At 36.9% G+C, this 17,015-nt stretch overlaps 1 protein-coding gene across 2 annotated transcripts in view; it reads left to right on the top strand.

Moving 5' to 3' along the window:
- Window positions 1-17,015, top strand: part of LIN7A (lin-7 homolog A, crumbs cell polarity complex component) — a 44,818-nt gene that overhangs the window by 23,374 nt on the left and 4,429 nt on the right. For both annotated transcript variants that reach the window (XM_018910138.3, XM_009086699.4), the window contains exons 3-4: window positions 11,974-12,045; window positions 14,374-14,583. In XM_018910138.3, coding sequence (XP_018765683.1) covers window positions 11,974-12,045; window positions 14,374-14,583 — 282 coding nt within the window. The remainder of the gene's footprint in view (window positions 1-11,973; window positions 12,046-14,373; window positions 14,584-17,015) is intronic.

Here is a 17,015-nt window from a genome sequence, read left to right as displayed (position 1 = left end):
GTATTTTGGAATGTTTTCCTTTAATTACTAGTTTCATTTCCATGCCTTCATGATCTGAACGCCCAGATTCCCAGTGCTGCTGATGTGCAATGGTTCTTTGTCTGGTCATTTCCTCAAGCTGCCCACACACACTTTCCATTATTAACCCTGATATATGGCTTTGCAAATGTTAGGGACCAGAAGAAGGCCGCTGGGTGGTGAAAACTGAATCTGGTGGTACTGTGCTTATCATGATACTGTGATGCCATATGTGAGAGCAGAAGGCTGGCTGGAACCCTTAGATGTGCATTCACTTCAGATGTCCTAGTGTGGTTGTGTACTCCATTTTTACAGGGCTTTACTGAGTATAACAATCTGGATATTAGCAGGACTCAAGCAAAAATCCTCTTTTATTCTTTTATTCCATTATTAAGATTTTAATGTAGGAGTCATTTAAATACCTGTTTTCGTTGTGCTGCAATAATCCTAAAATTTATTTGTTCAGTTTGCAATATAATGCTGTTACTCCACATCCCAGACCTAGTCTCTGAAAGCAGATAGTCATTGTTTTCTGCATCATGAGTCCTTATGAAAATGGAGGTGCAGCAGGCCAAAATCTCCCAGTTGGCACCAAGGTAAGCCCCCAAGTCCAAATCTTAACGCTTTATTTTTGCTGGAAGTTGCATATTTGTTACAGGAGGAGAAATACAATTCTGGTTAGTCTCTCATCTCCACAGGGCAAGCCCAGAGTTTGAAGTTTTTAAATTACAAGATGCAAGCTTGGAAAAAAAAAATGTATTGAGAAGACTTACAGCTATAATTCACAGCCCAGAGCTGTGATTAAAGCTCAGTAGGAAGCCTGACATCTGAAGATCCCCTGCTGTCGCATTTGCCCATGCAAACCCAACTGTTGGTCAGATGGAGCAGAAGTGATATGCCAGACTTACTAATAAGGCAATTAGTAAATAAAAGGGCAATAGGACAACACATAGGAGTAAAGTGACAGAGATTTATCAGCTCAGTGCTCTACCTCAGGTCACAGAAAGAGTATGGTTTTATTTGCATGATGCCTCATTAGACTGGCTGGGAAGCAGAGTTTTTCCTTAGGCAAATCTGATACCTTGTTATAACTTGTTCTAGTGTTCCTGATGGCTTATTCAGAATCACTGCACCATTAGTTTAGTAGTAGGACTCATGCTGTAGCAAATGTGGAATTGTGCAAATTCACCAATTTAATTCAGAATTTGCAGGTTTGTGCATTGATTTATTTGTAACTTTTCAATAAAATTTCTATTCCTGGATGTTAATTATAAAGTTTTGTTATTTTATCTTTTTTTCTTTAGATATTGGAGTAGATGATAATGTCAGCCAAACCAGTTCAGTTTACCTGAATTCTGTAGCATTTGCAAGAATTTTCTACTGTACCTTTCCATCCCTTTTTCATTCCCACTATCCCAGTGATGAAAAGTCACAAAAAATAATAAGTTTCCATTAAATGAGTACTTCCATCACTGAGAGGAAAGGGCATTACTTAGCTTGACTCAAATATGATGGTATGGCACAGTAGCAATGTATTCATTCGTGTTTTACAGAATTCAGCCTTCTGCCTCCTGGTTGCAGGTACTGTACTCATAATGATGAGTTGAAAGAAGGATTTGTAAAGTATGTTTATTAGATAGTAAAAAAATCCAATTTCTTAAGATGAACTGTCTGCTCTTTGTGTTGCCACCATGCTGGATTAGGAACTGAGGAAGTTCAGCAGAAAAGCAGAAGTTAGCAGTACACACAGAACTTTTTTTCTTTTTCTAATTACCCAACTGTGTTAAAATATGTGTAATTTTTTAGGGTGAATGTAATCAGAAATTACTCCAATTTTGAAAAACAATGAAGCATTACTCTGTTGCTCGCAAGCCCTGGATGGCATGAATGAGAACTTTTGGAAATTATTACCTTGTAACTCAGCAGATGGCCTTCATTAATGGCAATTATGTGAATTTACCAAGCTGCCCAGGCATTATCTGAGAGAAGGCATTATTTAGTCTCTGTGCAATTACTAAGTTCCTACCACTTTCATGACTTCACTGCAGGAGATTTAAAACAGCTGCTGTTATCACCTGGTTTTTTATCTGCCTAGAGCTAAATACGTCGATTTCACAGATAAAATACTCTAGAATCTGGGACCAGACTGCATCATGGCTCTTTAATGGATGCTTCCTCCCACTGGTTTTGATTAAAGATCACTTTTTAGAGTTGGCTAGTGGCTTTAAATCTAATTATACTTACACTCTGCTTGTTTAACTTTGCCTTTTACAACAGATAAATAAAGTCTATAGTGCTTCAAGAATCCCGCAAGACTCAAAAAAATCACATATATGTCTTGTACAGTTTGTCTGGGTGGCTGTATCATATTTACCAAAACTGAGTGGTGCTCAGGTGATGTTCTCATTTTGGCACACAGCTGCAGCTGCATGTGCTATGGAAGGTGACTCCAGTGGAACATGTGTGGTGCATCTCAGCATCTTTTTTGTTTGCTCACATTATGATTTTAGTTTATTATTGCAGTATCCTATTTGATTATATAAAACTCTTCAGAATAAACAGAATAGCCTCTGTTGCAGTTCATCTCAAGCTTACTTCTTCCTCTTGAGAGGAATCAGCAGCAAGGCTAACTACCAAGTAATATTAATATAAGTGAAAGATTGTTGGAAGCCACTGCACCATTTTTTTTGCCTTGATGGAACCTCAGTATCCCTCTGCTGCCACTTAACTGATGTTACTGATGAGACTGCTGAGAATTGCTGCATAGTCTCCATTGTTTTAAGAAAAGGAGTTGTAAAACTCTTTTAAAACTCTATTTTATCTGATTTTTTGTTGTTGAAACAAAAATTTAAAACAAGAAGCATCAGTAGTTTCCTTCCTTCCCCCTGCCTTCTCAGCTTGATAGGAACATTTGAGATGAGTGTGATGATGTCATGTTTCATCCAGGTGCTCATTTTGGCAAGGTTTTGACAAATCTGTTAAAGTTTGGAATATGGCTGTTGAATATGTCAGCCTCAACAGCATGTACTGATGAAGTGGAGGGTATTAGATGTTTATTAATGCTTGGTGTATTTTTGAACTCAAAAGTAACTGGCAGTGAGGTCTAAGAGAGTGGTAAATTATAGGCTGTGAGTTCCAAGTGGTTTTATGGGAATTAACTAATCACACATGTTGGTATATCTTTTTATCCCAGTATATTGCAGTAGAAACAGCAGAAGAGACTTTTAGGACTGTATTTCACTAAGGTTTAGTAATTGCAAAGGATACAGTTTCTGTAACACCTGTAACAATAAAGATGACAGATCATAGTTCCCATTGACTTAGAGCAGAATATAGAACAGTGTGCAAGACATAGGAAATAAACTAATGATCCAATTATATTTTTCTTGTTCCTCATAGAAATAATTTTTACTTGCAAATAAAAGTCTATCTTTATTCTTAAAAGGGTATTAAGCAACTTCCTACTGACTTCAGAGTGTCAGCGATGACTCCAGACAGAATTGACATTGGAGGGAAGAGGGGGTGCACAGAGGTCTTGTTGTCCTAACAGCAACACCAGGGGTGTTTCAATTGACTCACCCAATATGTGCAGAGGATGTGACAGCATGAGTTTTTAGGTACATCTGCTACATACTTCTGCTCATACATAAGGGAGGAAAGAGATTCTGGCCCCAGTCTGTAACCCCTGTTGGGTTGTTTCTTGGACAGTCTCAGCATCATATGGCAAGAGCTCAGGGACCAAAACTTGGGTCAGCTTTCTGACACCACCACAGATACTGTCAGAGTAGAGTGCACACCACCAAACCACCATTTTCCACCCCCCCCCAAAAAAAACAAAACAAAAAAAAAAAAAAAAAAAAAAAAAACAAAAAAAACAAAAAAACACAAAAAGAAAAATTTCTTTTTAACTTGAGCCTTATTTCACCCTAAATTAAAATATTAATGCTTTGCAGTGATTATCCTTAATTTGTTTTTAACAATGTCTCAGGCCTATGCTGTTTTTTTTCCTACTGCTTAAGGACAGCTTAATAATGCATCAGTATTCAGATCAGTTTTTTCACTTTGGTAGAACTGACCTAGTTTCCTCCATAACCCCTATCCCCTAAAGAAGGAAACATTTATATAAAATATCCTCAATGAAAATGCTAAAGCCAGCATTCAGAATATTTCTTACACATGGTCTGAATTTAAAACTGTCTCATCTCCTCAAGTCATTAAACAAGACTGAATTTCCAGGTTTGTGCTTTTTAATGGATTAGCATCCCTATGACATCATGTGTCAATATCCATGCTGTGTTACTTCATGGAAAGGGATTGCTGCAACAGTTGTGAAAATGATGCAAAGTTTTGTTTTGAAAATAGACACCAGTGGTTTTTCCAATGCGAACATGTAACTGCTCAAAGGCTAATGAGAGCTTATCATGTAAAAATATTCAGAATGCCAGCAACCTTGAATGACCACATTCTGTCTGATATAAATAGCACATTAATGCAGACTAGTTGTCACAAAGCAGCTTTTTCAAATTCAGTTGTCGAAATTCAGTAGCTGCAAGCAACAACTTACGTAATACAGACACGTTGGTGCTTCCAGTAAGAACAATAATGTATCACATGCCTTCCTCTCACAGGAATTTTCCAGCCATTTCAGCCTCTCTGTACTCATAGGTACCTATCAACTTGTCCTGCTGACATTGATTAAAGAACTTTGATCAGCTTGCACTCAGGGGCAGACTGGATTATGTACAGAATATACACTGTGATCTTGGGTGTAAGATTGCCTAATTCTGCTTCTCTTGGGATTACTCAATCACCTGTCATAGTCCTGTAACAAAATGGGCTTTTGTGATTCATTTGCTCAAACAATCTTCTTTAAGAAGAATCTGAGTTTATTGTAAACTTGAAGTTGTTGTGTACACATCGCATCTGTGGCGTTCTCCCACAACCAGTGGTTTTATGGGGGTCTGTCCCTCACAAGCACTGCTACTTAGACAGTTACCAAATCCTCTTTCTTTTTAGTCACTCAGAATAGTCTCTTCCCCAATTTTTTAAATTAACTACCTAAGATAAAAGTAGTTATTAACACAATGTTACTATTTTTTGAGTCAACTAGATTGATAGGAGAGAGAATCAGCCTGCTTTCAACTACCAAATGGAACTACTGTTCTAGACTGTGGTGTATAACAGTGTTTAGTACGGTATCTTAGCAAGAGGCTATAGCTCTGTATCTATTTCTGGAGAAAACATGCTCTTAAAGATGTAAATGTGCTTTCCCAAGCATGCTTATCACATGAGATGATTTTTTAAGAAGCAGAACACAGGCAGAAAACCAGAAATTCCATCTGATATTCAAGAGATACAAAACTTAACACACTCTAGCCAGATGTTTTCCACTTTCATTGAGCTACCACAGGTTTATGGCTGAATGGAAATGCTCCACTGCTTTGGTTTTGAGCTTGAGTAAGATTTCAGATGTAAAAAGTCATTAAAAAAGAGGAATTAAGAAAGAATTATGAAAGAGGAAATGTGGTTGGGTCAGCTGCATACCTCCTTGCTGCTAATATACACACTTTTAGTTCTGTTTGACATGTGTGCTTTTTTTTATGTCATCGTCTTAGGTGTCATCTTAGATGGATAATTAGATATGTTTGTAAGTAATTTTATAGAAAAGGAAATACTGTTTGAAATCTCAGAAAACCTACCATAAGGGGCAGAGATATTGAAAACTCTTGAGTTCTGAAAAGTCTTTAGTTCAGGCAAAAAGGGAAATTGGTGTAAAATACTACCAGGTAAGCTTCCATGGTTTATGTTGTACAAGAGGTTACCACAATCTCTTCTAACCTTTGTAGCATTTAAACCTTGCTCCCTCAATTCAGATCCAGCTTGATCTGAATTGAGTGTTGAAGCACAGCTCAAGGGGAGTTTGTCCAGGCATACAAACCAATGCACTCCTTTCCACAGACATAAATATGTTGGATTAAGAGTGGAAAATATAGCCAAGAGGTTACGGGTGAGAAAAAATGCCAAACAGCATGTGAAAGAGTCAAAAATTATGAAAACAAAGTAGAGTGGGAGAGACACAACCAATTTGTGCTTCAGGTGGCATTTTCTCTCAGAAAATAGGAATTCACAAGCACCACTGTGGAGAGGTCTGCAGCTCTCCAGTGCACCTTCGCTCTGTAACTTCTCCCAGTCACAAGACTGGGCGTTCTTCTGGCCTGCCCCAAGGACTGGTTCATGCATCGAGTGAAATGAAATGGGGGTCTTTGAGCAGAAGGAGACTGAAGTCCTGGGAGTGAGCTCCAGATTTGGAGAGGAGGGGAGAAGAGAGGCCAGTAACTATGCTGAATAAAGCATCTTCTACCCTTCTCACTATGGGAAAAGACTGATTAGGATACTTCTTTTTGCTTGACGCCTTAGACAGGAAAAATATTTATCATCCACTCCAACATATGAAGGCAATTAGGAAGACATGGATTCAGCTGCTTGATGGCAGATGCATAGTACTGAGGTGTAAGTAGATAACAATCTCCCTTTTATAGCTTAGCATCAGTTCTGCAAGGATGCACACATGTACACTGTTCCATTGACAAGACTACAGAAGCTCAGTGAAACCAATTATGTCCTCCTTGCTCTGGTTATTCTCATGCTAACTTTCCCCTCTGTACTGTCTGTCAGACTCTTGTCTTCCCTTCCTTGAAGGTCTTCTTCCAAAAATAGATACAATTCTTTTCTACACTTGAAACAACAAAAAATACGGCAAAGGAGCTAAACCCAGATGATGGCAATATATTTTTAAAATGTCATTTGTTGGTCTTTTTGCAGGTTTTTTCTTCATTTCACCTTTTTACCTGCTTACCTGTGATTTACCTTAGTCACTTACTTAGGTTGTGACTTCTTGAAGGAATCATATCTTTTTATTGTTATCATACTGCAGGCACTATGGAAACAGCTGATTATTACTACTTACATGTATGATATGATGCTAAGAAACCCCTAACATTTTTGAAAAACGTTACTTCCCCACTTAAAAATTTCAGAAAACTGTGTCTGGGCTTGCTACATCACATGTCTGAATTGCAGTGTACTCTGTGTTTATGGGGGGTTTCTGAGCACCTATTCATTGCTGTAAAATGACTTCTGCCTCATACCTCTACCCTTCTGGTGTTCAGATCAGTTTGTTCTGAATTTGAGCATCATTATTGTAGGTACAGTTGTACTTAGAATTACACATTTCATCAGGAGATGAATCACTAAATACCACTTACAGAAGTTAATGGAATAAAATTGTTTAATTAGATTCTGTCTTAGAGAATTCATCAGAAAAGATGCTGCATCATTCAGGTTGTAAACAGAAATACTACTTCTGGACACCTTTATAAAACAGGCTGCTAAGTGCACTGTTTTTCCTGGACCTTCTATGGCTTTGTGTTGACTTAAATAGCCAAGCCCTAAATGACCTGCTGCTTTGTTATGAGTCTGTATGGAGTGATTTTTGGTAAGAAGCTAGCTCCTAAAGTACCTGTAAGGCTGTTCCCCTTCCTGTGCTCCAGTAATCTTAAACCAGCTTTTTTGCCTCCCAGCTGAATGCATGGGGGTGAGGCCCATCATCATAACAATAATACCTGCTGCATCTGACTCACTACAGCTCCTGCTGGGAGAGGTAATAAAATGTGCATTTCTCTGTGCCTGCGAGAGCTGACACAGTACAAGGAGGATTCACTTCCAAGTTCAAATTTTCTAGCTGTAATTTACCTCCCGCACTCTTTTTGTAATCTTTGAGTAGTGTGGGAGAATAACTTCAGGTTATGTCTGAGGAGACTACCTGCAGAAGCTGAAAAAAGTCTGAGATCTGTATTCATGCTTTCAGGAGTATTGCTTGGTGGGAGTGTTGTATTCTGTGCTCCACAGGAAAGAGAAAACAAAGCTGAGTACGTCTTGCTCCACAGCACAAATGAGATCTGTGCGAACAAACCCCTGCCTGCAGCACGCCTTTACCCAATGAACATTCAGCACACAGACACTCACAGTTTTGGTAGAAATCACTGTGGGGGAGAAATGATCTGAAACATTACCATTTACCTTCCAGCTGCTGGTTTGTGTCTTGAATCATTGACATTTCACCTGTAATTTAATTTCTATTACTAATTAATTGTGGAAGCTCTTTTCCCTAGGCACTAGACCATCAGGCTTTTATGGAGTCTGACAGTAAATAATATTACTAAACACCCATATAGTCTTACTCAAAAAATATATAGATGTACATATAAAAATAGATATGCTCTTTTTCAGGTTAGCAATTATAATATAATAACCATCAAGTTACTATACTGGGCAACTGGCTCTAGGTGGCCCTGCTTGAGCAAAGCAGTTGAATGAGATGACCTCCAGAGTCACTGCTATTCTCAACCAGTCTGTGATTCTGTAATATGTTAATTTTCTTTCTTCAGCTCAATCATACTATCCAATGATGTCTTTCAAAATGATTCATCTATCGGAGACAACAAAGATCACTGTTTTAAAATACTTCTTCAGTAAATATCCTACAGGGGAGATTTTCAAATGCTTTAAATTAAAATCTTTGTCTTTTTCTATACTGACTGATATTTTGTATAAATAAAGAAAGCTACAGTAGAGCTTATACAGGCAGCTTAAGGATGACATCATTGGATTCAGGAGAATTTTGATATGTTAAAAATATAATCAGATGTACAGGTAATAGCAGGAATTGAAAGAGAAGATTTTTTAAATCCATTTCAATTACTTGTCACGTACAGTGGATTCAACAAGAAGCTATATTTCATACCAGGAGGATTTAAATACCAACTTACTCAGTCTGAGAACAAAGAGATTTTCAGTTTATGTGTTCTGTGTACATAGAAGAGGGAGCAGAATGGATTTGTTGTGCTAAAGTCATGGCTAAGGTGGTGCTGAGAACAGCATAGATAAAGGGCTTAGTGTGGCTACAGGAGAACAAACAACGTTTGTTTATGGACTTCAGTGCACTGCAAGAATGAGCCCTGATTAGATGTGAACCCTCCAAAGAGTTTAAGGGGCTTGGTGGAGCAGGTACGATTAATCTGTGTTTGGTTGTCAAACTGACTCAGTAATAAGAAAGTTATGTGGGTGTATATGTTTTATCATTCTTAAACTCAAATTACATTCAGTATAATTTAACAGTTAAATAGGATAATTAGATTTACAAATGCCTCAAGCAAATATTCAAGACTGGTTGCATCTGTTGCTTATAGACAGTGAGATCTGACTGCAGAACTCTTTTTTCTATAAGAACTGTGGTATGGATGCCATGATCACTAATAACTCCTTGCAGAACAGCATTTTAAATCTGTTAGCATTGAGAATTTACAAATTACCCAAGGATTATATGACACTATTGATCATATTTTTCCAGAAGTTTTTAAGCTGCTGAATTATTTTTTATTTTACTAATTAAATCACACACTCGTGAGTCTGTTCTTTCACCAGTATACAAATTAGTTACCAGGATACTGGATATTAAAAAGTCTACCAGCTAGATACTGGTAGGATCCAGTCAAGAGGAAGTTGTATGACTTCAAACCTAACAAACAGTGAAATGAATGTATCATTATCAGCTCACCTTTTTGATTATCCAGCTTAGTCATGAATATTTTAAAGAACTTTTTAGTAACTGTTCCTTTATATGAACTACTGTGCCTGTTTTTGAAGCAATTTAATGTCATAATAGTTCAATATTCAAATATATGTCTTTAGACATTTTAGCAAGCCATAGCATTTAAAGCTGTGCAAGCAAAACATATGTCGGATCTGCTGTCACATTCTAAGTTGAAGTGGAACCTGAAGAAAATATAGCATTATTAGTGGTTCAGTACACTTAAGATTTTGAAGAAAAAAGTATTTAATGACTCATTACTGCAATTACACACAATTATTCTTCTTATATAATTTAGTTATTCTTCTTATGTAATAATAAGTCCTACAGCATAATACAATAAACACTGAACTAATCAGTGTAGTATAATGCTGAGTATGTAGGCTCAACCCATTTTTATTATGGTATCATCCAGTACTAAAACATAAGTAACCAGAAATCCTTTAGAGACTATAGATGAGCTTTCTTTTCCCAAATGTTCACAAGTAAGGGCAAAATCCTGGTTTCTGCTGTGCTCAGTGTCCATATTCTCAACGGAAGCAAGATTTCATTTCAAATGGAGAAAGCAGGAGGATTTTCAGCATGATCCCCTTGTCTCAGTTTTCTTCACTGGCCCAGGCTTTTTTGAATTCAGTTTCTAGAATGACATATGTGTTGACAGTAGTCAAGACAAAGAATCTTTTGCTGTATTGTGGAAGATCTTTCAGAGATATTTTAGATCTCTGAAATGTATCACATTTGTTATCTCCTTTCTTGCCTTTTCTTTATGTATGATACCCCAAGAAAAAAGGTTTGGGGATAAGTCATCCCCAAACATTTTGCTACTTAAGAGTGCTTGATTTACAGTATGTCTGTCCACTGAAATCAGAAATGAGACACAAATCTTTTTCTATTTAGATGTTTGCAGCATAAGTGTGTTAAGTTTCATATTAACAGGCTCAGTGGGGAGAGATGCATCCTTATGGTACTGCATAACTCATTCAGGACAGGGGAATGGGGAACATTTGTCTATCAATGGGAAAAGCCATTGTATGTAGGTCAGTTAAGTACTTCTCCACCAAAGTAACATTTACATTACCAAAGAGTAAAGTTTTGGCACTTCTGTTAAAGCATCAGCAAATGAGAGAAAGTACATCTGAATCTGCACTCCTCAAGGAACCTAAGGAGATTGCTGTAAAAACGAACATACTTTACCAGCAAAGGTTCTCTCTGATGTGAAGCGCAGCCTGAGACACAGAACATACGAAACAACAAAATTTCTGATGAATTACGTCGAGAAAATGCCCACAGTAAATCAGTAGCAACTTGCATATGGCAACTTTTATTTAAAGTTTATTAGTTTTATAAGAAAGTTAAAGAAAAGGTTTGGTTTGTTTGCATTCACCTTTGTCTTCCAAAATCCTCTCTGTATGTTATATATAAATATTTTTATTTTTTAAGTTTGCTTTCAAAATAACTGGCTAGTATCAAGGCTTTGGTTGTTATTTTTACTCTGAGAGTGTGACACATCTAGAGAACAAAGGCAATGTAAGACAAAGCCTTTTCCTTGTTTTTTACTGGAGATGTTTGAAAGGGAGAGTTAAGGACCAGGGAAAGTCGGGCTGAAAGTATATACCAGAAAAAAAAATTACAGAAAGTTATATATATTGGCATTCTGATTTTATGTAATTTATGTGTATGTACAATTTCTTTTTAAAGGATAATCTTACTCATTTACCATGTCTGACCTGACCTACCAGACTGTCAACCCTTTTCACATTCCTAGTTATGGCTGATGGAAGGTAGCACTGTCACCTTTCTCCAGAGCTATTTTTACTTTCATTCTTTCGCTGAGCAGCATTTTTTCTTCTTCTGCATGCTGAGCAGCTTACATATTTTTTTAACATCAGTTTCCGGAGTCTTTTAGTTCATAAGAAAGTTCAGAGACCAAAGAAGTCATTGTTGGAGGCTGAGACACCACTCAGGTGAATTCAGATCATTTGCATTCTAGTCAGTTGCCTGGAAACACGAATTTTTGAAAACATAGAACTTAGCTGGTTTTAGGAAACTACTTGCTAGAGAATGGAAGGGAGTTGTGTTGGAAGATGTAAAGTTAAGTTTGGAAATTACTGTGAGAAACACAGATTGATGTTCTCTGTTAACCTAAGCCTGCTCAAGTTTAGCAGACACTTGACTATGTGATTGTGTGAATACAGCATTAATGGAAGTTAGTTCTTTGAGGGAAAGGGACTCTCCTGTCTGGGTTAAAATAAAGTCCTTGTTTTGCTCCTATAATTAATTTCATTTTATTTTCATGAACATTTTAGGTGTATCAATACATGCATGAAACCATAACTGTTAATGGCTGCCCCGAATTCCGAGCCAGGGCCACTGCAAAGGTAGGATACGTGCAGCTGTTGAAATACGTGTTACCAAAGTGATCTAGTAATTGACTGTGCGCGTGTGTGTTTCAGGTATTCGTGTGTACACTGTAAGAAAATTTAGACATCAGTGGCAGCCCAGAGTCTAGAACCAGTGCTACTTCCCAGGTAACAATCATAATGGAAAATTTCAACCTTTATGCTGCTTCTGTAGCTTAAGAAAAGAGAATGATTTTATAGAATATGATGCTTTTTGAAAAGTTGCTTTGCAAAAGCAAATCTACTGGTTCTTCTATAGCAGTCTGCCTGCAACAACCAATATTTTAATGGACTGTTTTCCCATACATCTCATCCAGAGAGGACACAGTTATTTGGGAGGAAGAAACTAAACAATCAAAATTCCCCTTTTAACTAATAGGAACTGTAGGTACTGAGCAAGTGGTAAGGATGAACAGTGACAGAAATGGCCTGATCAACATTTTATTGACTCCACAGCTAAATGTAAGCCTGGGGCTTTTTTTCTGATTCATTGCCTGTTTTAATAAAATATATTCTCTTTCTCCATGTGGACCTGCCTTTCTTATATCCTAAGACAATGACAGCTATGTTACTGCTGCTGCTGAAATGATAAGGGAGTTCACACCACCATAAAGAACCCATTCTGTGTGCCAGTATGAAATATGCTCTGTATTTCATAACATGCACAAAAATAGATGCTTCCAAACAAGGGGGTCCACCATGGCTTTCTTTTTCCCATTATCATTTTGCAAAAAACACTGTCTTTATGTGGTATAACAGATTCTATGCGAAATAAATTGAAAAACCCATAAATCTTTTCTAGAGATACTTCTTTATGGTCCCATTCCTGTGAACATAAACTCCCTGAAGTCCTAGTGGAATTAAGTTCTCTTACCATTAAGTAATTATGTTCAGAGATTCTAATTTAAAGCTGTATCAGAAGAGGAAGGTTGGGAATGTGTTACAAAGTGATTTAAGAGGATTTTAGGGAAGCTAGCTCTATAATAGTAGCAACTAACCCAATATACTCTAAATTGCAGCGTATTTTCCATATTAAATAGGACTTTTTTTTCTGTAGGCCGTTTTTCTTATTTTAACCTAACTGAAAGTTAATGGTCCATGTAAATTTGTAGGATCTTTCGTTCTATATGGAGAAATGTGTATATAAAATCCTGATTTGTTTACACTGCAGATAAACATAGAAATTAATGCTATGTTATTTAGTAAATGGGGAGAAGTCCAATTAGTGTTTCCCATTCTCATTTCTTACTCATATAGAACAGCAGGTTACAGAGCAATGTTTCAATAGTGCAATATTTCCTGGTTATTTCTGGGCTGTCTGCATTTCATTCTCCTAGTGCATTCATGTCTAACATAATATGTATGCATGATGACAAGTTCTGCATGTGCAAAAAACATGTAATTGGGAATGATCCATTATATCACATCATCCACTAGCTTCGATTAAGCATAAGCATTATAGGATGCTCAAAAATATTAGTGTGATGCAAAATTGTTCAAGCAGTTTAAATTACAAATGCATTTTAAAAACTATAAAATATTCTCTTAATGTTTATTTAATGATTTATTAAGACCAATAAGTAAGAAAATGCTTGTAGTGAAAAATCAAGTAGAAATTTAATATTTTCCTGGATGCAAGCTTACTGTAACATACTGATGTTAATTCTCTTTTTTTTCCCTGGAATAAGTTAAACAATCTAGATTTTTCTGATTGATTTCTGCATCTGTTGTTGTCTTAAGATTTAATTTTTCCATAAAAGTTTTGATTGAATTATATAATAAAACCTCCTATTCCTGTTCCAGAAGTTACTAGTTTGCAAGACTTCACAAAGATTTTAAGTTAAACTTCTAATTTAAGAATATAATTTGAGAATTTAAAATGAATAATTCCATAACTCTGAAAGCAAAGCAGAGTCAAAAATTCAGTTCATCCACTTAATTTCAGCTAGGAGCACATTAGATTACATTAAATTATCCCACAGGAATAAATTTTCTCCCTGTGAAAAGGTGAAGAAGAAATGCACTAATGATCATAAGGGTGCACCACCACAGTATAAGGCTTCCTGGTGCCTGCTTCTGCTCTGCTGGTAACTTTCTGTATTATCTTTGACAAATCACCTAACTCTTCCGTTTATTCCTTTATTTCAAAAACATTGGCATAGAACTTAGTTTTTAAAATATTTTCAGATAATCAGAAAATGTCAGAGTAAGATCCTGAAATGTTTCCACAGGAAGGAATTCTTCCTGCAAATGAACAACTAAGTGTTGTTACCTTAAATAGCCAAATCAATCATTTTTTTCTTCCAGGCAACAGTTGCTGCATTTGCTGCGAGTGAAGGCCATTCACACCCGCGAGTGGTGGAGCTGCCAAAGACTGAGGAAGGCCTGGGCTTTAATGTCATGGGAGGAAAGGAACAAAATTCACCTATTTATATTTCTCGCATCATTCCTGGAGGAGTGGCTGAAAGGCATGGTGGGCTCAAGCGTGGGGACCAGCTGCTTTCAGTTAATGGAGTGGTATGTGGAAATTTGATAGAGCTTCATCTGGATTTTCATTTTTCACAGCTGTTCTAACATCACGATTTAAAATGCAGCCACATGAAACAAAAACAATTAATTCTGTGAGAGACCTGCAGTGTGCGCTTGTGGTGCAGTGAGGCAGAGCTCCACCAACAATTTTGTGCCATTTTAATATCTGTTGTAATGGAGAGTGCCTGAAGAGCTTCATTTCAAATCCACACCACCTGCCTCATTTACAAGGAACCTATGTCCTTAATGATAATTGATAATTCTGTAAATTCCTCTTGCAGTAAAAGCTTAATAACAGAGTGTCGTTCTTTCATTTTGTAGCCTTCAATGCACTCAGCCCTTTCCAAGCACAGTGATGACACAATGGCATTTCTGTAGTCTTGTGACCTTCAAGGCTTTGAACACATAAAATTGAAAGAAATTTGGTAAGCACATTTGGTGCTGATTTGCAATGGAGGGTGCATTCTAGATTTCTTTTAGTGATATTCATCCAGCTGTGATATCTTTGTCAGAGAAGTCAGCAGTACAAATTTTCCCATACAGGGAGCATGTATGCTTGGTAAAAAGATATATTGATATATTTTTTCCATGGTCATTTTTCATTTAAATCAAGGTGGAGTATTTTGTAGTAATTTCACTGTGAATGTCAACATGGAGATAAAAAAAAGGGCTGTTGGACTAGAGGACACATAAGGCTCTGACACCATGATATAGGTCAAACTCTGCCTTTCATTTTGCTTTGTGTGCTCTTTTACAAAGGAGTGTAAAGTATTGAAATGATTAGGATAAAATTAACATAACCTTCCCCTTCCCTTTGTGAACATGTAGTCTTTTTCCATGCAGACCTCCATCTGACCTTGTATTTAAATGCATCAAAGGCACAGAGTAGCAGTTTCTGAGTCCAGTCAGAAATCTAAGACTTTAAAACTTAAATTTCTTCCTTGTTGCAAGGCATAAAACAATAAAAATGCTTCTATGATGCTTTTCATCTATTTCTCTCAACACTAGCTATTCCGTTTCTGTTGTAACAAAATATTAGGGTAATACTTCAGACAGACTTTTTACCACTTCTTCTATCAATTATCACGGTCTCAAAAGAGAAATACTAGTTTTGAAAACTTGCTTGTACCAAATTGAAATAAGAAAGGAAAGAAAACCTCCCTGAAAAGATTGTTTAGTCTCCAAGAAAAAGAACTAAATGGAATACTTAAGGAAGTTGGTTCCTTGAACTTCACACTGATTTAAAGTTGATCAGAGAATTTTGTTGTTGTTTATTTCAACAAGTGATTAAAAAGGTGAAAATAGTTTCAATTTACTAATTGATAGATGGTCCTTCAAAAATCCTTTTACTGTCTACAGTGTCTAGACAAAGACCAGAAAGGAAATTGGTGAACATTCAGATGTCAAGATATATTGAATTTGACCCTCTTGTCACCTTTGTTTTATGACTCTCCAGTCAAAAATTTGATGCATGTGCTGCAGAATATCTGTTTAGGTAATGCAGCAAAAAACACAGTACAAAATTCCCAATTGCATGTGGACAAAAGAGAAAGTTGCTTTAGAGAGGCAAAAGAAGTATTTTTGTATTTGGAATGTAAACAACAGAATTCAAAGTCTGAATTCAAGTTGCATGCTTGGCACAATCACAGAATCATAGCATGGTTTGGGTTGAAAGGGACCTTAAAAAAGCTCTCATTCCAAGCCCCCTACCAGGGTTGGGAACCCCTTCCACTAGAGCAGGCTGCTCAGAACCCCGTCCAACCTGACTTTGAACTTCCAGGGATGGGACATCTTCAAGTTCTCTGGCAACCTGTTCCAGGGCCTCACCACCTTCACAGTAGTGAGCAACTGTTCATAAACCAGTCTTGGGCTAAGTAATCCCACACAATGTAATCTGTAAAAAGACAAAAATTATAGTGGTGATTATTTGTTGCAAACAAGATTGAGACAGGACAAAAAAAAAATCTAAATTTAGCATTGTTCACTGGGACTTATTCACTCAGTGGTTCTCTTGATTTAGCTGGAGAAAAGCAAATAATGTACAGTATGTACAATAGAACAGACAGTTCAGTGGTGGGACATGAAATGAAATATCTGTAACTTGTTTGTGCTCAATCACTGATGGTTAGCCAACTTCATAATTGGGAACATAAAATTAGAGCTGTGTGTTCAGCATCCAGATTTGCTATCCCAGCATGACTGGGAAGAGTGTTCCTTGAGCTGTTTCGCTGCATGTTAAAAAACAGTGTTTTCTCGTTATGCTGGGGATTTTGTTACATACTTTTGTCCCACACCCCCTAAAAATAAAGGAAATTGAAAGCAGTAAGCCCTACAGATGGCTCAACAAAAACACTTGCTGGTGCCTGTTGATATCTGGCAAAGATTCTGCATTTGTCAGATACCTTGTGTGAGTCAGATAC

The sequence above is a fragment of the Serinus canaria genome, chromosome 1A (genome assembly GCF_022539315.1).
Source record: "Serinus canaria isolate serCan28SL12 chromosome 1A, serCan2020, whole genome shotgun sequence".
Taxonomy (NCBI): domain Eukaryota; kingdom Metazoa; phylum Chordata; class Aves; order Passeriformes; family Fringillidae; genus Serinus; species Serinus canaria.
This window is presented reverse-complemented; position numbering and strand designations above follow the sequence as displayed.